Source organism: Eurosta solidaginis, chromosome 5 (assembly GCF_040869045.1).
Source record: "Eurosta solidaginis isolate ZX-2024a chromosome 5, ASM4086904v1, whole genome shotgun sequence".
Taxonomy (NCBI): Eukaryota; Metazoa; Arthropoda; class Insecta; order Diptera; family Tephritidae; genus Eurosta; species Eurosta solidaginis.
In genome coordinates this window covers 268,438,001-268,459,967 of record NC_090323.1, presented here as the reverse complement: position 1 = coordinate 268,459,967, position 21,967 = coordinate 268,438,001, and the positions used below count along the sequence as shown (strand labels likewise).

At 37.4% G+C, this 21,967-nt stretch overlaps 1 protein-coding gene across 10 annotated transcripts in view; it reads left to right on the top strand.

Annotated features, from left to right (window-relative positions):
- The window catches only part of Fhos (Formin homology 2 domain containing), a 206,518-nt gene that overhangs the window by 157,098 nt on the left and 27,453 nt on the right, over window positions 1-21,967 (top strand). For all 10 annotated transcript variants that reach the window (XM_067790423.1, XM_067790419.1, XM_067790418.1 and 7 more), the window contains one exon: window positions 12,781-12,890. In XM_067790423.1, the coding sequence (XP_067646524.1) occupies window positions 12,781-12,890 (110 nt within the window). The remainder of the gene's footprint in view (window positions 1-12,780; window positions 12,891-21,967) is intronic.

The following is a 21,967-nucleotide window of genomic DNA, read 5'->3' as shown; positions in this document are numbered from 1 at the left end:
TGGCTCAATCAAATTTTTTTTCGATACTGATGATTTTGATATATGGAAGTCTATATCTATCTCGATTCCTTTATAACTGTACAACCAACCTTTATCCAATCAATGTTAATATATTCTGTGTGCAAAGCACGCTGAGTATAAAGATAATAAAAATACCAAATACAAAGAACACGAACTTAATTATTCATAAATTTGTTCAAAGCTTGTATAATATAAATAAAACCGCGTCACACGCCGCGCATGCTCCCAGTGACCCAACCAATGCTAAAATTCATGTCAGATCTCGCAGTAACGCAGCAGTGCCGCCGCTTGCCCTGCCTGAAATCTGGCTACTGTTAAAAACGTATGTTAAAGCACGACTTTCGGCATTACTCAATCTCTACCGAAAATCTATGCGGACGTGTTTGCTGCGGCTATTGAAGTGATTATTATTTGGCGGCTCTTGCGCATAAATCTATTTCTATAAAACAAGATTTTCAACTTTTGTGTTGGTAAAATTTATGAATGCGGAATATGTACTAAACCAAATAGCGAGCTAGACGACCAGCCCTTGAGATCTTGTCTTCATCATCTTTTTATTTTGATATTTTATACGTAAATCGTCTAATTATGAGCCCACTGTTATAAAATGAAAAAGATTTAATCTTGTCACAAATTTGTAGATTATTTCGATGTTTCTTTTTATGCAAATAGGCAAACTATAATTATAAAAGCCACTTATTCGACTACTCAAGATTGGTTGAATCTTAGATAATCACATTAGCCTTGAAAGGTTAGCGCTAAATAAAAATATGGGTTTGGTCACATCGGCTTTTGAATTTTTATAAAAAAATATACGTTTGTATGTATGTATGTACAAACACATCAGTTTAAATAATTGGTATTTGAAATATCGTTCATTAATCTCCAAACTGTTGGGATGTTTTGACTCATATTTTGGTGCAATGCGTAAAGCAGGCAAAGTAATATAAATTTATTATCAAATTTTCTAGCAAGCAATAGATAAAGAATGAAAGTTTTTCCTTCTTCTGATTGATCACACACTTCGCTTTAGCTGTTGCTTCTTAGCATTAACTGCTGTGGCGAATACTTTCAATGACTTGCTGTTTTAAATTTATCTATGGGATAAGTGAAAGAGAGAGGGATAATTAATTTTATAGGTTATGACCCAAATTAATAACAAAGCATGTTATTAGTAGAACAAAAGGGAACATTCCTTTAACTATTTTATCTTATTTTTTATCTTCATTTTATAAAATAAAGTCATTAAATGTCGATTTAATGTAATAACTCCGCACATAAAGCTCCGATTTGGAAACGATGTTTTACATCTTAAAGCTTAGCTACGTGAGAGGATTAATTTCGGAATAATATGAAGAAATCTATAATAGGGGCCTGGTAAATTGATAAAATGTGGTAAAAAATTGTAAAATTTTAGTTTACACCGCTATGAGTCAACAACGAATCACTGTGACACAAATATGTGACCTGGAATCATGAAACCAACCTATTGTGCGGAAGTACCGTTCTTCACTTTTTGAGTGCTACTTATAGGAAATTTAACGCTCTTTCCAATGGAACAAATCGCAGTTTTTCATCTTTCTTATTCTTATTCTCACAATTATTATTCTCACGCATTTGAAGTCAAATCGGACCACAAATACGATTTTTTGAAATATTTCGATTCATGCGCCACCTATTGGAGTTTTTTCTTATTCTTGCATTGTTATCGTGTTCTGAACTATATTCCAAGTTTCAAATTTGTTGCTTATCGGGAAGTTAATTAAATTTTAATTACAAAATTCGTTCACAACGGCCGGCCGCTACACAGAGTCAAGCTAAACAAAAACTTTAACGGGGTTTTTCTCGAAAACTTATTTTCGCATAATAGGGTCGTTTCATGATTCCAGGTCACATATATCTTATTGCAATTCAACTTTGCAGCATTTACTTTTGTTCTGTTTTAAAATAAACCGTTGGTTCCTTTCTTATATAACCAACATTTTTAGAGAAAACTGAAATTTTTCTTTAAACATAGGCAATTTGTGCGTGTGTTCGCTGCCACCCATCCGTCCAAACATACGTTCAGCGATTGCATTCATTCATGTTGAATGGTGAAACCGAATAGAAGGAGAAAGATATAGATTTCAAAAGAGAATACGAAATATGGTATGGGCGAAATGAGATTCACGGATAAATACCGCTGTGACTGAGCAGACACAATCACACGTCATGTTTTTCCACAAAAACTACGGTATCAGCCAACTCCAAAAGGAATGACGACAGCCGTTTGCTTTATTGGTTGACCGATATCAAAGTTTTTGTCAATGAGTGGGTTATTTATTGTGGGATAAATGGGGGATTATAAGAAAGCACTTATATGATTTATAAGCCAAGATTGACAAAAACTCAGTTTGTTTGATTTTGCGATCGGATTCTCAGAGATTAAATGTGTAGTTGGACACTATAGGATACACTTGAAGTTCTTCTCCGCCTGCATAAGATAAGCAGAGTTCAAAGAGAGTTTCTGAAAAAAGAAAAAAAAAAATACAACCCAGAGAAGTTCCTTCATATCTCTCCCAATCCAGAAAGGTGGTCCCACAACAAAAGTTGCCGCATGTAAACTTGGTATAATACTTGCGTGATTGTGTATATACGTACGTACATACTATATGCATCAGTTCTCATGGTAGATGCATTCATATACACATACTTACCTATGATGGCAATTATTCCGAAAAGTCATAAAAATGATGTTAAAGTCCAATAATCTACGCCGACTTAGCGAGAAGTAAAAGCCTTCAACACTGCGCCCAGTTTAGATCCATATCAGATTTATTCGTATGAGATCATTCAATTTTTTATCTGTTTGCTTATTTATTTGTTTTTACCAATGCATACGAGTAATTGCAATTGTAGTAAGTTCATGTAAAATCGAACTTGAAAGAAAATGAAAACAAAAGGGTGAAAACTCCTGTGTTTGAACAAAATGCTAACAAAACGTTGCTGAGAAGTCAATGGCAGTCTTGGTATAAAACTCGACCGAATAAAGCCAATTGGCAAATTGAATAAAACGAGGAAGAACAAAACTAAGCTGGCTGATCTGTGTTGAGTTACGCTAAGCTGGGCTATTTAAACAATACAAAGGAAAAGACTAAGGTGAAGTAAAAAACAAACAATGCGGGTTGGTGCCGACATCGACGGCGCTGGCGACAACCAAACTACACGGAAAGAAATTAATTAAAGAAAATCTTTATCCATATTTATTGACAAATTAGAATCAACTAACTAATTATTTTTTGAAGTATTTAAAATGATTCTTGAACAAAAGTTTATACGATAAAACAAAAAAATATTCAAATTTATAAAGTGCAAAATTAACAAGTAAAATTTAATAGTGTAAACACTACACTAGTAAAGTCAACAAATCGGTTCTGTTGTTCTTGACTTAACGGAGATTCGGTGAAATTTATCGAATTATGGTTAATTCGACCGAGTTCTTTGTCAAGCGAACAAATTAGTTTATTAATTTCAACAGAACAAAAATTGTCGCTCCTATGTTAACAAAATTCTGTAAAATTGACAGATTCCTAAAATCTAACTGATTTTTTTGTTAACACAACTGATCTCACTGGTCATTTCAGCAGCGACCAACAGTCAATACATGAGCAAATTTCAAAGAGAATTTTACGCCTACTGCGCTCTCTACTTTGTACTTATGTATGCTGTGTACTATATGTATGCACTTATTTACGTATATATATGGCGGTCGCCGTGGTGTGATGGTAGCATGCTCCGCCTACCACACCGAAGACCCTTGGTTCACACCCCGGACAAAGCAGCATAACAATTTTAGAAATAAGGTTTTTCAATTAGAAGAAAACTTTCCTAAGCGGGGTCGCCCCTCGCCACTGTTCGGCAAGCACTCCGAGTGTATTTCTGCCATGAAAAGATCTTAGTGAAAACTCATCGGCCTTGCAAATGCCGCTACATAGGTATTTTCGTACAAAGCTGTCGCAACAACTTTTTTTTGTTCATTTGACTAGTAAAACGGTCAATTACGAATCAACGATTTGTGCGCAGTTGATTCAACATCTTGTTGCGATGGATAAAAATTACAGAAATTTAATTGGCCCGTATTTCGCTTGATTTTACCAGTCTTTTCTTTCAGTGTAGAATCACCAAAAGAAAGGTGCGGCTCAAAAATAAAAAAACCAACTACAGTATTCAACTAGAAGCTTCACAATAGGCACATTGGCAAATAAATAAACAGCCAAACAACAACAAATAATACAAATATATGCGAAAACGTTAACATGAAAACGCCTTAACAGCTTACAAACAAAAATGAAAATAAAAATATTTTGCATCAAAGCCAAAGCGATGAATTGTTTCGATAGTGCGCCACAATCCTGCTGGTGCAGCCATGAGGGTACAAAGGCACTTACCATCAGACATGCTAACTTCAATTGTCCAGTTTCCTTTGGTGGTTACAGCTAGCTGGCGATATCAGCAGAGGGAAATTGTGAGTTGAAGGTGTGGCTTTGGTGGCTAAACGGTTGTAGCTAACATAAATACTTCAAGAAAAGGGTTTGGCAAAAATGTTCACTGCATCATTAAAGGGTTTCATACGCATATGTACGTACCTACCTAATGTTATTATTCTTTTTTTCAAATTTATTGTTAAGATTTTGTATTATTTTGCATAATTGATGTATTACATAATATTTTCAGCGGTTACAAGAATTTTTACACTCTCTACAGTTTTCAGCACAAGCAACATGTGTCGGAGTATTAAAGAAATTGAGTTTTCTTTGTTGTTCATCCCGTCTAAGTGCAGCAGGATCAATGGGACCTTTTCCAATTATAAGGGTAGTCCGATTATTTACCCATCTTAAATTTAAAAAAAAGGTAGTTAAGTGATACATGATTAGAACTTCCAGTGCAATTAACTTTTGTTACTAACTTGAGACCACGGGAGTGAAAGTGAGAGTAAAAGAGAGTAAAACTGAGAATGGAAGTAGAAAACGATCTGCCGGCCAACTCTATTTTGAAACATTTCGCAATGGTCCAACGAACACTTATCCAACTTCACCTTAACCAAATGGGAATCGCCCAAATCCCAGGATGATAATCGAAGAAAGACTCATATGCTCTACTGATCCTAGAAACACTTTTTCGAAAAATCAGGGATCTGAGTTTTACATAAGATATGCTCGACGATCGTTTCAGATAGACCATCATTATGACGTTTCACAATGTCAGAGTTGTGTTTTGGTGATTTTACGACAGTCCTAATAATTAATGTTTAATGGAACCCTTTTTCGCCATCCCTTGCCAAATTTGGTTTGCAGAACTCATGACTACGAGCTATAAATATAAGGCACGCGACAGCAACAGGTCAGACAAAAAAGTTACAGTGAACATGGCTGAAACCGGGTAGTCTACAAACCGAATTCGGCAAGGGATGAGATTAAGTCCTTCCAAAACGGTAAAAGCTCGCTGTAGGTGTGCTTTGCCAATGCTAAAAAACTAGTGGCAGAGATATCCTGTTGAACCTGTTCTTCAAGCTGTGGTCTTTCTTTCGTTATCAACGACTGCTATATATTAAAGTGTTGCTGCCCAGTCTTGTTGTGGCTGTAATACATGCTTATTTCCGAGTGCAGGCTCGTGCATCTTAATATATTTTCGTTGCTTTTAGCAGGTTATCCGACGTCTTCTTTGAAGGGAATGTGGCTGGTGCAATTACTGTTGTGCTGGTTGTTGCTTGGATATGCATGAGAGGGGGAGACTTACTATGGTTGCTATTCATGCAGTTACTGACTTTGACGATCTGTTGACAACTAGCCAGAAAACCGCTGTGCGAAAGCATTTCCAGAACTGTTTTGTTCCACCGAAAGGATCTTGTATTTCACGGCATATCCAGTTTTTCGTGGTAAAGGAGGGGACTGTCGGCTCCTTAAGTTCCTTCACCACTTCGGTAAAAATTAAAAATTGCGATTCCTCCATGAGACCACATCATAACATCTTTCTTCTAGAGCAAACACACACTTCTATACAAACTTCCCTAATGCCTACACTTGCATGCTTATAAAAATTTTCCTTCTTCGTCGGCCTCTATTTACCTAAGTACGTACTTATGTATAAACATTTGTAGCTATTCTTTTTGGGCCTGAGGGCTGCAATTACCATTTGAGTCGACTTTTGCAGCTTTACTAACTAATTCGCACCAAGAAATACTGCAACAACAACAATAACTATCATTTTGGTACTATTAACTGACATCTGCTATCCTCCAGCTACTAGCGGTCAGCCGCTCGCTATCCGGAAAATTGCGAACACACCTCTAAGCTAATGACGCAGCAGCTTTTAGCGCTACAACCACTTTACACGCATACACATTGCAATTGAATATGAAAAAAAAATGTATATATCGCTTATTCTTCAACAAATATCCATTTGCCTCGCAGAAGGATACATAAATCTTCGAAGACGGTCATAAATTCTAATAGTCAAATGGTCAATACGTAAACACATTTGCATTGAAGAGTTACGAGCGTCAATTCAACAAACAAATTGGTTATTATGCTGGTGGGGGATTTTGTTACTTTGGCGATGATTGTTGTTGTTGTTATTGCTGTTCTGTTGTGGAATTAATTTATTTGTTACTACATCTGCCATCATCAGGAAATGACAAAACCAACCAACGTTCTCCATAATTTCGCAAAATGTTATCGATTTGTTTAAATTTTTGTTATATTTGGCTTTTGAGGGCTTAGTGTGAGCATTAGGGTTGCGCCTACAAAAGCGAAGAGGAAAACGGTAGTGGCAATTTTTATCAAAGTTTGTCAAATTCTTTTTTTTTTTATGTGCGATAATTTGATGAAAAACTTCTATGAGATTTGTTTTCGAAAAAATTTAAATATTCGACAATATTTTACGAAAGTTTCTAGGTTAGGTTGAACTGGCCGGTCAATAAAGAACTCACATAGACTGATTGTGTCTATAGTGTTACAAGAACTTGTTTTACGACCAAACGGAAGAACCCCAATCAGGTTGTAACGTAGCAAGGTAATGAACGAGCAGCCTTCTCGGGTAGGAAGGAAACCCTTCCCAACGCCAGTGGCGGGGCGGATTCCCCCATTGCCCTGGCAGACTGCCCGAGCCAATATAAATAAATTCTAGGGACTCCCTTTGGGTCGACGGGGGATAAAGTTACAAGGTCAGTTCTGCCGATGGTACTTCCCCCCGGCCTATTGGGCAACCCTAATATATTGTCATCATCTCCACTGAATAAGACGCCCCCCCCCCCCCCACTATTACCAAGAGGAAGGGTAATGCACGGATATACGGCTCAGGTAAGACGGGAATACGTCCAAACGCCTGCGGCGGGACAAACTCCCCTACTACCCTAGCCGAATACCTGAGCCAATATATTGTAGTTAGTTAAACTAGCCTCGTACTAATAAACACACTTCGTCGTAAGTACAACCATCATCGCCTTTCTCTTTGCGGAGAACCGTCGTCCTTGGATCGTAATATTCTCAGCGACACTACCTAGGAAACATCTCTCTCTCTCTCTCTACTGGATTCACGCTTGTGGATATTCTAGCCTGAGAGCCGCGTGTGTGTGTGTGTTCGAACGTAAAACACTAATTTACTGTGTATTTATATTGGGGGGGGGGGGGGGGGGGAGGGAGTGGGACCTCCATCCGACTTTGGATTGGCTTGAGCATACCTCAGCCTTTGACCAAACCCACCTCATAAGGTGCCAGGACTTATGTTATGGAATAATCCCGTCCGTTCGTGACAAATACTTAAAGTTTTCTATGACCTAGTTTAGTTGCTGCCTCGAGATCTGGCAGCTCTACCGCCCCAAATAGCTGGCGCCTTGACCTTGAGAGAGCGTACTCAACCATTTCTGACTGCAGCACTTATAAGCATGTGATGCCAGAAGACAGTGTCCAGTTAGTCAGAAGTCCCTCACCTTTGACCACCCCTTTTCTGCTTGATGGATCATATGCATTTCCTGACTCCTTTTCATTTCTCCCAAACTCATCGGCCTTTTCTTTACCTTCTAACATTTTATGACCGGGAACGAAAGTTTCTAATTTTAACTTAATGTTTTCTGAGTTTTGGTTTTTAAGTAGCAGCTTTGTAGTAAAATAAATTTTAGTTTAAGGCCTCTAACAGTTTGTATTGGTTTTTGAAAATTTGTCTTCCGAAGCTAATTTTGAATAATTGATTTCATACGAAGGGCATATAGCTTTATTTTTGAAAAAAAAAATTGTGAAAAACCAATGCGAATCTTAAGAATGTTATAATTTGTACTTTGACAGACTAAAATGGCCTGGGCTATAAAATTGCATACTCAAATTCGTAAAACTCTAAATAAAAATTTCTAAATTTTAGTACTATTGTTCGAAGACTTGTCGAGTGTGTTTTATCGCGAGCATTTGAAGAGGTGTATTCAGCACAGCCCTCAACCTCATCGCCATGCACTAGCTTCGGATGTTCGATTTTTTCTACTCTGTAAACGTAGTTTTTTAAGTAACCATCTTCGGAGCGTATTTGGGTAATAGTTATCCTATCAAATCCTATCCTATTGCTCCATTTTATAACATCTCTAGTTAGAGTCGTCGTCGATTTGATTCGCTGTTCACTTTCGAAGCGGATTTGGCACAGCGTTAATGTTTCTTCCCTGTTTTTGTGTATATATTATAACTTTACAGAGGTGGGAGTATAAACTATTTTTTTATTCTACTATCTAGAAGCTTTACAAATCAAGCCACACTTTCGTGCGAATCTTGATCTGATTCAGGTGTCTGCCCTCTACTTGTGGTTCGTCCTGTAATGACTGCGGCCCAAAATCGTATCGTTTCTCCAATGATAAAAGGCTGGATAGTATCGTAATCTTATTTTTTTCGAAAAGATCGATACATTTACGATAGCAAATCAATAACATACAAATAACAAATCGAAAACTTTTCGATAATCAATCGATAATTTTTCGATTGTATGTCGATAGTTTTTCGAATGCGAGCTGATAAATCTTCGATAAGAAGCCAATAACTTTTCGATAAAAAGGCGAAAACCAATTGACTGGGTTTGCTTTTTGGTACACATCAGAAAGAGAACTTTTTGTGTATCTGGTCAACTAAACAACAACAACATTTATATATTTTCGACAAATTAGACGATTAAGTTGATTAGACCGCATTAACATTTTTGAATTATGCGCAGCCCAACACTTTTGTATAAATAATAGTTATAACGATTTTTAAACAATGCACCATATCTTGAACTTATTTTTTGTTGCTATTCCCTTTGTACTTCCAAGTATTTGAAAAAGAATGCCACCATGGAAAATTTCTTAATATTAGAATTTCTCACATTAGTGTTGTTAAAGTCGCGCCCTCATTGCAACGTTGCTAAAGCATTGTGGGTAATTTGTGTTGGCCATCACCTGATCTTCTGTTGCATTACCAGCAAAAACATGGCAATTAGTATTAGCTTTAACAGCTGCCAACAACTGGCAATCAACCCAGCATCAAACACAAAGTCAAAGAAGAATGAAAAACCTACCACATTGATTTAGTGGAAGGAAAACAAACGTAGAAGAAGAAAAAGAAATAAACAACAATTGCCACTCCATCGAGCCGTACGACCAATGTCGTCTAACGCTCCAGAGCTGGTGCAAAAGAACGCAATCGCGTAGAATTCTGTTTAATTTAATTGTTGTCTTCAATCAAAAATGCAATACACGTATAAATGCATCTTACCAAGCGATGCTGCGTAGCGAATCTCCCGTCTGCTGCAGTAGCAGTGGCTATAAAAAAAAGTAGGTGACCCATCATCATTAAGATCTAATCAAATAGTATTGAGCTGCAAAGTTGTTGGGGATCTTCAATGTTGCAAGCACGTTTTTAATGCGTAAAGCGGTTTTGATGTGATAGAGTGCGCCCCCCAGCAGCTGCATCATAAAAGCAATCGAATTGTTGTTGCACGGATGCTGTGGACATAATTTTTTTTAAATGCGTGCTCAAATATCACATCACTAAAGTAAGCACATCAATAGCCAATGGATGGTGTTTCAGATATTCCATAAAACACAATTAACAAGTATATAAAAGTATTAACTGAAGGCGCTGAAATGGGCATTGTGGATCAGCTGCTGTGTTGGCCATTGCACTGTGGGTATGGGCTGAATCTCTATTGTGTTGAATATCTTTTTTTCGGCCCAAATGTAAAGACTTGATATAAGCTTGCGCCATATGGAATATCAACATTCAATCCTGCAAAGCCAATGCGTATATTCTGCACCAACAATTGTGGTAACCCCTCTCTCTCGGACAAGAGAATATGCGCTTTCAAGTAGAGTCGACTAAAGTAAAATTTTTGTTAGATGAACTCTTTTGATGGTAATTGGGGTGTTGATGTGCTTGGCCGTATTCGGCCTACTCTTAAGGACTTTGATATAATAACTAAAATGGACTTCGGGATAACCTTTGGCAAAGTAGGGAGCTCTCTCAAAGGGTGAACTTTTCAGTTTTCGCGAACAGGCCTAAAAGGGGTGTAGTTTGCAAAAAGCAAGGTAGCCTGGTAGCTGAGCCGCTCTTCAGGCTCACATCAGTGGTTAGGCGATATGGCGCTTCTTTGATTAGGGTGCCATATATTTAAAAGACATGACACGGCTCTTGAAATCACAAAAGGGAAGGGTATTTGTGGCTCTTTCGGCAGTGGCTTAGAAAGGATAAGAAGAGGTGGAAACTATTGTAATCCAACAGCCTTTCATATCATGAAAAGGGATTGGAAAATTGGGTTTAAAACGGCACACATGTCTTTCAAATGCAGTACCTCATGCAATAGCAGCAAACTTTCGGTGCAGGTAAATCGGTGGGTCCGGAATTACCAGGGCAATGACGTGTCCTAGGAAATTCTTCTTTTTGGGAGCCTTTAAGAAGTCAAGGATGTTTCGCATCGGAAGCTTGTCAAACATTTAAGTCAATATAGTTGGACAAAGAGGGATTCTCTCTGACGTTTTTTCATATTTTCTAGTTTTCTTATAATATTTTTCATTTATTAATTCACGAGCAGACTTTCAGACAGTTGGTGGACTTCACGAATGGCTAATTAAATTTCACATTATATTCTTGCTCTTCATTGCTTGTTTTTCATGCTCCGATTGATGCTGCTGTTCGTTGAGGTGTACTCTATGTCCGCAACGGGCCCGCGTAGTAGACAGCTACAATGCTATATTTGGACTCTTACTGTCTAGAATAATCAAAACCAAAAGAACTGGGGTTGTGTGTATGACTGCAACTATTGTTACGCGAATAAAATTTGTGAGCTTAAGCCATTTAAATAAAACATTAACTTACTACTCTGGAGGTTTATTGAAGAAGGAGAAAGTTTCCAATTCTTATTAACTAAGTTCAAAACTACAAGTACTTAAAACTACGAGTACTTAAAACTTAAGAGAAAACTTAAGAGAAATTATCATATAGATTGAAGGTGGAAAAGGAATGGGAGTAATGACATGTAACTCGCGTGATTGAGAACGAAATCCAGATGATGTCACAGTCACAGTCAGTCACAGAAGCTGGAGCTCACAACTCCCAGGTGTTTAAATATTTGCAACTCTTGTTATTAGAATCACCTCATTATTACTATTTCAATGGCTCTATAAAGTCCTATCGATATGGAAATCCTTTTTCAGGCTGTGAATCATGTACGTGGAAGTACTTGCGAATGTTCGGGTCGCCTCATTTCTTTTGCTAAAGCTGTTAAATGTTAAAATTGCCACTTTGCTTAAACGAAAGCGGGATGTTGAAAGTGGCAAATGAAATACTCCTTTTCCCTGTTTCTGCTTCTTTCCCCCCTCCCCTATCTCTTTCTACTTCCCTTCCTCTACCAATCACTGCTATATTCACATTCATCCTATCTCTCCACCTATACCTCTCCCTTTTTTTAATAATCCATCGAAAAGCATGTCGTTACCCTTTGCAGTACTACTTCTCTTTGTATTTTCCATGTACCGCCTATTAGCGACTCTAGAATGTAGCAGGGACCCTCAATTGACAATTTTTACTCTTCTCGTCTGCATCATTATTTGTAATTGTATTATAAGATACTTATTAGGCCAATTGAGGGCAGTGCGCTGCCACAACGTCCAAGAGAAAAAAAGATGCTTATAGATCATCAGCTTTGTTTGTCGCCACCTTTACTTATAAATTGCTGTCCCTGATTACGCCGTTATTGTGAATGGCTTTACTACCTTTGTTAAAAGTGTATGTCAGGCGACGAACGACTCTGAAAAAGCAGGCGATCTCTTAGAAGAAAAAAATTTTTTACATACGATGAAGTTATGTTTAGCCCAATGTACTTTGCTTTTTGCGCCACTTTTACTCCATGAGAACGTGAATGGCATTGCCAGCGGCGCGCCATTGACCAATGAACGTGATTTATAAAGGATGTGCTCACTATAAACGCATATCACATACACAAATACATATGTGTAAGTAAAGAAACCTGTCTATAACTTACTTTCTTGCGAATCCATGGCCATAATTTGCACATCAATATATTGTTTAAGGAATGCAACTGGGTTTATTTTCATATAATGGACCAATCTTTATATATTTGTATGTACTTGGGCGCATTTTCTCTTGCGTGCGAGTACATTAGTAGATTTTCTTATCGCTTACGCTCCATTAACCACATTCTTCGCACTAATCGATCACTTTCGTTTCCTTTTCAAATTTTTTCCTTGCATTTCAGATTGACGATGCTGCCATTCAGGTGTACAAAGATGGTGATTATGGCGCCTATTTGGACTTGGAGTCCTCGCTTGCTGAGCAATCGGAGGAAATTGAAGGTCTCAATTCTAGGTAAGTTTTAGTTGTTATTTACATATGTGCTACATACATAGATAGGTAATACGAAGTTGGTAAAATAAAAAAGCTAAACAAAAGGGAAGTAATGATTTGTGCGCTTTGGAATTTGTGTTGAAACTTGACTCTTTAATGCTCATTGTTTGAATTTATTTAATATTTGTGTAAACATCATTGTGTTTGCTTGTTAATTGTTTTTTTATTAAGGAGCATATATGTTGGCGTTGTAGGTGGAGGTGTTATGTAATTTAAGCTTTGCCATTTTTACACCTACAACTTTTCTGAAGAACTTAAGTCATTTGTGACTTCCAACATGAAGTGATATACCAGAATTGTTTAGTTCAAAGATTTACTCACCTACATCTAATAATGTTTTGTTAATTAATTAGAAAACGTGCAGTTTATAAAACGAATAGATAGTTGATATTGTGGGAGTTGACCAATTTGTTTAGCAACACTATTCACGGCTTATAAGTTTAAAAGTAGAATTGTAAGTCAGAGGAATCAGGGCATTTGCAGTTACTTACAAACATTTGTATATTTTGTGTTAAGTTCACTTCTGTCGACAAGAGTTGTGGATAAACCGATTAACCCTCGTAGTGCTTATACCGTTAATGGTGGAACCGGGATATCTTAAAATTCAAGAAACCCTTTTAGCAACCAGCAATATTAGACAGAAGTTTACTGTAACTACTAGAAAACAATTAATTTTTCTACCGGGCTGGCTGAACCTATTTTGGCCTGTTTTTGCCTTACCTCAGGAAATCTACCATTTTACGATATAGAATTAATGAAATATATAATAAAAGTTAGGAGGCAGCCCTATTAAAAAATATATTTACTGAAAGTCTATATGAATTATGTTTGCTTTGGTTCGCATATATCACGTAAATTTCTTCACTACAAAACGAGTTGTGCTTAATAGCGGAGACACGAACCTCTTTGCTACGGTGCTATCAACGTCAAATATCTAAGTGGATTTTAGATACTAAAACGGTACCGTATTTGCGTGTTTTTTAGTTTTCTTATACTATATTTATTTATTATTAGGTTGGCCTGTGATAGGGTGGAGCTACGAAAAAAAGTTTAAGAAAACTTCAAAATAGGCATCAGAGCTAGCCCTTCTTATTAAATTTCTCCCCAATACTGTTAGCGTAGTGATTGCAATAAAAATATGAGAAAAACATTACTGGTACGGGGATAGGAATTTACCGTCAAAATGGACGAAATCGGTTGCCAGGTACCCTTAATTTAATAAAAAAAATTGTACAGTTGTTTTGAAAAACGTGCCTTAATATTTGAAGCGTGACAGCTCTATGTAATGATAGCTTTTATCCTCGAATTTGTGGTATAAACAACATAGCAAATTATTTTTTGTTTGTAGCTCATCTTGATGTGGTGAATGCATTTTATGTAGCAATTTGCATGGCGGCGACATCTAAATGTTGTCATTGTGGCAAATGTGTGGCAAGTAATGGCGGATATTTAGAACGAGTTTAATGTTCTACGTTCTTGATCGCATATCGCAGGACGCGCTCTCCTGCCTCCAAGCCGACAATGTCACAGACACCGAGGTTTGTTATGGTTGGTGTTATGCGACAATAATCTGGTTGCATTTATCGGCCCTTTATATATCCCCGCTGTGCACTGCATGCCACAAACATATTAACTTGTTTGTGTGGAATTTCTATTTCAATGCCGCCTAAGATTGCTGAAGTTACGAAAATGTGTGGTTTAAAGCAAATTAGTTGCATTTTACAATTTGTTGATTTAATTACATATATGTTAATTAAAGCATGGGAAACATTTTTAAAAGTTGGTCTTACTTGTTTTTATGAATCTGCGAAAGAAATGCAGCAAATGAAATGAGTAACAGGAAAGAGTTTTGGATGATGACGATTTTCGTTTAAATGGCTGGTAAAGTATGTGAACTCACCCTGGGAAGATCCAAACCGATTCCAACTTCCTTCAGTGATTTTGAGAAAAAAAAAACAATAAAGTTGACTTTGTGACCATTTCGCAAAGTAGGATGGCAAATACCGTCGATATTACAACCATTTGAAATTTGACATTGTGACCATTTCATATGGTCATATTGACTTTAAGGCCAGATGAAGTGGTCATAAGGTCAGCTGAGTTTATGACTATTGATCTTATGTCCCTGCTCCTCCTGGCGGCCGCCGTGGTGTGAGGGTAGCGTGTTCCGCCTACCACACTGAAAATCACGGGTTCACGTCCCGGGCAAAGTAACATAAAAATTTTAGAAAGAAGTTTTTTCAATTAAAAAAAAACTTTTCTAAGCGGGATCGCCGCGCGGCAATGTTTGACAAGCACTCCGAGTGAATTTCTGCCATAAAAAAGCTGACAGTGAAAACTTATCTGCCTTGCAGATACCGTTCGGAGTCGGCGTAGAACAAGTAGGTCACGTCCCGCCAATTTGTAGGCAAAATTAAAAGCAGCACCACGCAGATTGGAAGAGAAGCTCGTCCTAACATCTTTTTGGAGGTTATCGCGCCCTACATAATTTTTTTTTTATTGAAACAAAGGGCAGGTCTGCTCACTGTGGCGGTTAGTGGTTCATGTTATTATTTTTTTCTTGGGAATATTTGAAAATAAGTCGTTAAAAGGATTTATTTTTTAGAAACTTTGTTGAATGAAATGACATTTTTCTCCAACTAATAAAAATCCCAAAGTCTTTTCATTCGCATACTTTATTATATCAAACAAAATTGGAACCACTCGTTATATGATGCTCCGTTAAAATAAGTGAAAAGAGTGATTGTGACAACAAGTAAACTATTCCAATCACGTACACTTTTACCAAGTAGTTAATTATAATTTTTTATGTTCACTCGCCAGTTATTAAAATCGAATAGCCTCTCTGTACAACGAGTATCGAATGCACATTTTTTTAAGCTTCGTTGCCTGCTTGCACTTGGAGTTGCAATAAATTACATATCAAGTGAAAGGCCAAGAAGGCTCAAAGTGTTCGTTTCGTTAAAGTGGCAAATTTTGAACGGACACCATGAGCACCATGCCACATGCAACATACGGCATCAGCGCAACGGATACAGTTGGTCATGGCATAAAAAGCACCCACACGATAATGTAAACACATTTCATTTATGCAGAGAAAATAGTTTTTTATTGTGCCCCAGAAACCTAGTGAAACCCAACAATGCAACGGACTCGCTGAGCTGTTCAACGCCAATTGTCAACCATTGGAAGTGCAACAATACTGCCCCACCACCCCTGCAGTGCTATCGAATAGCATGAGTAGTGAGTGGGTACATACAAACAAACATTCAAATGCAGGTAGTCCATCAGTTGTCCTGCGTCTCAGCCCACCTTGCATGGACGGTTGCATTTGTTGTGTCGATATGGCCGAAGTCGAAACGAAAACTTCCTGCTTCAACATCTCGCTGCCACTTGGCGTCGTTTACTAGTTTGCATATTAGCTCTTCACATACATATGTACGTACATATGTATGTATGTTTGCAGGCCCAAGTATAATAAACAAGGAACAGCAGCGGGGGGAATAATGGGTTCAAGGTAAATTACGTTCGCCTTTGTCGTAGCATCCGCTTTGACAGACAGACATGCCTACATTTTTCGTCCATCTGTATGACCGCTTGTTTTGTTTGTCTGCTTTCGAGCACAAAGAGAACAGAAAGTGAAATTTAGACATTCAAAACGGTGGTTGGCAAAAAATGCACTGCGGTCACTGCGAGTACGTCAAAACGCACTCCATGTAGTGATGTGCGGTTCCGAGTATCTATATAATGAACGAAATGGAATTGTACTCTAAGCGGACTCATCTGAATTTCTACCCGATATGTTAATCTGTTGTCATCACACCCATACTAATGTTTACGCTGAATAGTCTGGTGGCTAGCCTTGGACAAGTAATACAACATTCAAGAACTGAATAGGTACAGCGAGAAAACTTCGGAAGTGTCCCTGTTACTGCTCAGACGCCCGCAGGACAAGCAGGAACAGAGAGCTACTAAATAGGACAGAGAAAGATATCTTTAGTATTACTGTCACAGTTATGGGTCACTGGCGGACGCATATGCAAGACTTGCGGCGAGGATAACTTCAAAGAAAAGTAACGTCATATCCGTGAGGAGGCCCAGCTCTAGTACACAACAGATTTCAAGCATAATGTTTCAAACTGTCGAATCCTAATGAAAATGCTAGATGGATCATACAAAATACCACAGCATCATCGATGGGATAAAATGGCTTAAACATAATTTAAAGTAGTCTAAAAGCAGATAGCAATAATTAAATTCAGGCAGATTGATGCACGACGAAGTCATCAACATCTTTATTAACGTATCGTTAGACCTCTGCGACGGGTTCGAGGTTCCAGCGTGTCTGGAATTATAGCTTGTAATATGAAGAATGCTGCGCCGGGTTCTCAAAAATGGCCGTTAACTACAGGTCTAACGTACATACAGCCGCAATGATGACAAAGATAAAGAGATGAATGGCGACTGAGTAAATTTGGGCTCCCCTTTCACCTTTACACCCTTTATTTGGAAATCCGGTCCATAACTGCAATACACCTGTTATTTTGCCATCATCATCCGATTTCGCTCCACCGGCAATTTTTAGGCCAATCAACCAATCGCCGTATCATCATGTACCGACGATAGGTATACAAGTTACCCGGTAAATGTTCTTTTCGAACCCGCTCTTGTGCGCTAGCTATATTTCATAGAGTCTGATATCTTGGTTTCTGTAAAATATTAATGCATTATAACAGCTCGTCCTCATTGAAACCTTAAAAAAAATAACTTCCTTATGAAAAGTCTTGTTTTCCTGGTTAGTTTAAATTATTTTGTATTGGAAGTGGCATACGATCCAATGTCATATATTTTCAATCAAGTTTTGGTTCCTATAAATTATTTTCTCAGTTTTGTAAAATTTTAGATTTTTTATAGGAATCGGTTAGTAGGTACCCGGTTCCTTTGTTCTATACATCACTACCTCTATACATAAATGCAGAGACACAGCGAAACTCTTTTATAGCCAACTTTCGACAGTTCTGGCAAAAACTTTGCCGTTTCTTTTAACCATAAAATCAAAGTAAGTGAAAACCACCGGCAAAAAAAGAAAATAATCTGCTGGCCAAGCATCATTGGCCAAGGCCAGGCGGCTGCGGAGCAAAGTTGTGAATAAACAATAACGAGCAGAGCAAACTGCTTTAATCCAAGAACGCATTGGCAATTACTTTTCACTACCAACAAAACAAAAAAACACAAAAAAAAAAAAAAAACATCATCAACTGAAAAATTATAAAATACAACAACTCTACTTCAATAATTGCGCACATTCACCGAATACCTGCTGGCTATAAACAATAAATCTGTGTTTTTTCCCCCTATTCCGCACACTTTCTAACTTTGCCAGACGCATTGGCTATTTCGCATTAAAATCAACAAATTTATCAAGAAATTAATCAAAATTGATAGCAACAATGAAACGAAAGTGCTATTCAACTGCGATTTGCTTCACAAAGTGGGCATGGTCGTGATAATAAGTACAAAATTAGTTTAATCATTGTGAAGGGCGCAGTACAACTCAATAATCTTAACTAAATTTTTGTTGTCGCTTTCGCGAAAATTACATAAATTTGTTTAAAATTTTAAAATATGATTAATAAAAATAAGTTTTTGTTAAGCAGATACCCAACAAACATTTAAGCTTGGTTATCTCTGGTTATAGGGTTCAATAAAACATGGCAGCACTGACGACGCGGTGTATTTTATACAAAATCTTAACATAAATTACACAAAGTGTGTTCGAAGATTTTTTTGAGTCACCTCACAACCAGGCTACTGGTAGATAACAACACAAATATTGAAACGATTAACGCAGCATGGCTATTTTCGAAACTTTTTAGGGTAACACTCACAAACAAAGATGAAATTACATAGAGGCTTTCAATCCTAGGGTATAGGAGCTACTGGAGGATAGAATAATCGGTAGCGATCGAGCCAAGAGACTCTGCCGATAGCCAAGTTTCCTCAAATGTATTATCGTAAGGAAGATTGGATAGAAAAGGAACGGGTATCAATCTCTGCTGTGTCTTGCCAACGTCAAGGACTGTAGGGACATAAATATTTCGCATCTACGTAGCTTCGTACAGGAAAGCAAGTGATTTTTTCAAGACTAGTGTGAGAGTATCGCGATTGGAGAATATACCACCAATTGGCATTCACGACATCCACAAAGGATCAAAATGTCTTGCCACTCCAATTGTTGTTACTTCAATCTAGCCTAACCTTAAAGCATACAGTCGACAGATAGCGCCGTTGGCATTACTAAAGCATTTAATTGCAATTCTCTGCTCCTTGGCAAAGCTATATTGAAGTGAATGATATCGGTAATGAAATTCTACCATTCGCAGTGCTTTCAACTGACACTTTCACCATTGTGATGTCCTCCGACATGTTTAATTGTTTCCACTTGCAGACGTTTTGAATGCATTCTTAACTCGTTCAGTCGTAGATGGTTTAGTCGTTGCAGTTGAGTAATAAATTTAATTTCAAATATGTCGGGCTCGGTACAAGTGTGGCTACTAACTGTTCCTCTCTGGCGCAATTAGCACCAGCTCGGAGGTAGTCATTAAACCTGTAGAGCTAGACTGGTGCTTTGCATGACTGTCTCTCATTTTTGCTGCAGGGGTGTTTTTGTAGGATTTTAGCATTTAAAAACCATGCGCTGCTCCGAAACTCCCTAACTTTGCGAAGTTTATGAACGCGTTTCTTATCTGTAGATAAACTCTATAAACGCTATAGTTTTTTATGCATAATATATACAATTCGCCTAAATATTCGTGTCTACTTAAACATGTCTTTACATATTAATTTACCAAATGTAACCACAAAAAATTGAATCAGTTGCTTTTGATTGTTTGCGGTAATGAGGACGTTTGCGGTGACTGTTATGACACTCATTGTGGCCACTCAGTCTAACGTTGTTTATTTGATACTCCAATGTGAAATGACTTCCAGATTCTTCAAACTAATTTATGCATCATAATGACTGGCTGTACTATCACCACATGTCTTGGGTTTGGTTATATGAGTACTTGTAAACAAACTGTCAAATGCTTATTTCCAGGAAAGTTTCTATCGTTTACTATTGTGGTTATTTGTCATCCACAAGTGCAACAATAAAAATGATCGTGCACTACCTACACAACCTTGGTAATCTGAGATAATAAAATTTTTTTTCGAAACCTGCCTTATCTTAAGCAAATATTAAATATCTTCGGTGAAAGTGCAAAATCTCATATAAAGCATTAAGAAAAAAATTATTGATCGAGCCTATCAAGTAACAAATTTTATTATAAGCTAGAAACGTGTGAAGTCCGAACGAACAATTTCAGCAATACTACAAGAAAGTCTTCAAGAAAAAACACCAACCTTGCTAGAGAACGTACCAAGACATCTCAAGAGCTACGGTAAATAGAAAGCGTATCTGAACTGGTGCTCATAGCTATATGGTTTTTAATTAATTAATCAAAGTCTGCGACTATGTCAAAATGTCTGCAAAGATGGACACCACAATGCCATTGATATCCCCTAACGGGAGTTCAAAGAAACTGGCAGTTCAATAGGGTTGTAGAGGCTTGGGTGTTAGAAGCATTGGTTTCAAATTGCAATTGAAAAGATGGTTGGCGTCATGTGGAGATACATGACATACATTGCGTATGTCGGGGTTGATTTTAGATAAGTAAGAATTTAACGTATTGCACTATACAAATAAAAGTTGGGTTATAGTCATGCATATCTCAATGTGGTGTCTGCTTTCCCCAACTGCGAGTTTCTGGTATTAGACACTCAGACCGGCGTTATCCGGGCATTTGTCGGCACAAAGGATTCTCTCTTCTTTGTAGGTGAGGCTGAAAGCCTATTATAGCGAATTTACTGCAAATCCTCTTATTTGCCATTTTGCTAAGTTCGAATCACTAAACTGTTGAATAAATAACTCCTATATTGAATAAGGGAAAAATGGCCTTTATTAAAATACTTCACAATGACACTTATACTTTGCTACTAGCTTGCTTAATAACCAAACTGACTGATAGCTTAAATGAAACTGATCTATTGCCCGACAGATAGCGTGCTTAACTGAAAACTGATTGCAGCGCCTCTACCGCTGATGCTTTTATACTCTGTGATTTCCTCGTGGCATCTTCTAGGCGCTTCCAGAATTTAGTTAGTTACCGCCATATAATTATAACTACAGATGCACGTATATAGCTTCTCATATGCGTGTATTTGTGAGCGACACTTCCACAATTACAATTGCATACTTTTGGGAGCATCTCAGATAAGATATCTGCATGTGTTTGTGCATCTCTTCTCTGCTGCGTATACGTACATATGTGTAGACATAATGATTGATTCGTTTATGTAGATACAAGTGACTGTCTGCTTTATTGTTGTTGTGACTTTATTTACTTAGCATTAGATTAGGGATGTGAGTATCACTTAGTGTCACTCATATTCGTCACACTGCCCTCCACCTAAGTCTGATCGTCCCGATCAGCCAAATCTCACCGGTTCACACTATTTATAATTTTTTGGTTCAAACGGCTGAACTATTGTATACCCGATTTCTTCATAATGCCTAGGGAGATGAATCCTTATATCTCCAAGAGGCGGGACCTCTGCAATCAGTTATCCGTTTAGATACCCACCATTACGAGTCAATTTCAGTTTTTGTGTCATTTTTTACTTATATGAGCTTAGATAGAGAATAATAGCAAGCAATAAAAGAATTGCAAATTGCATATGGATCTACTATACATGATTCCATAATTTTTTTTTTTTTTTGTATTGTATAATCTTTATTTTCTTGTAGATATTTCTGTGATAGATTCTTTTATAACGCCTCTCCGTTCTTGAATCAAACCTGGTTGGTAAGCGCCAGACAGAATTAATATTCAACGATCGATGTTCTTAAATGGTCAATGAACCAAATTCAATGCAGAAGTGAAACGAGTAAAGAACTGACTCAAAACAAAGACTAATCAACATTCTACAAAAAAAAA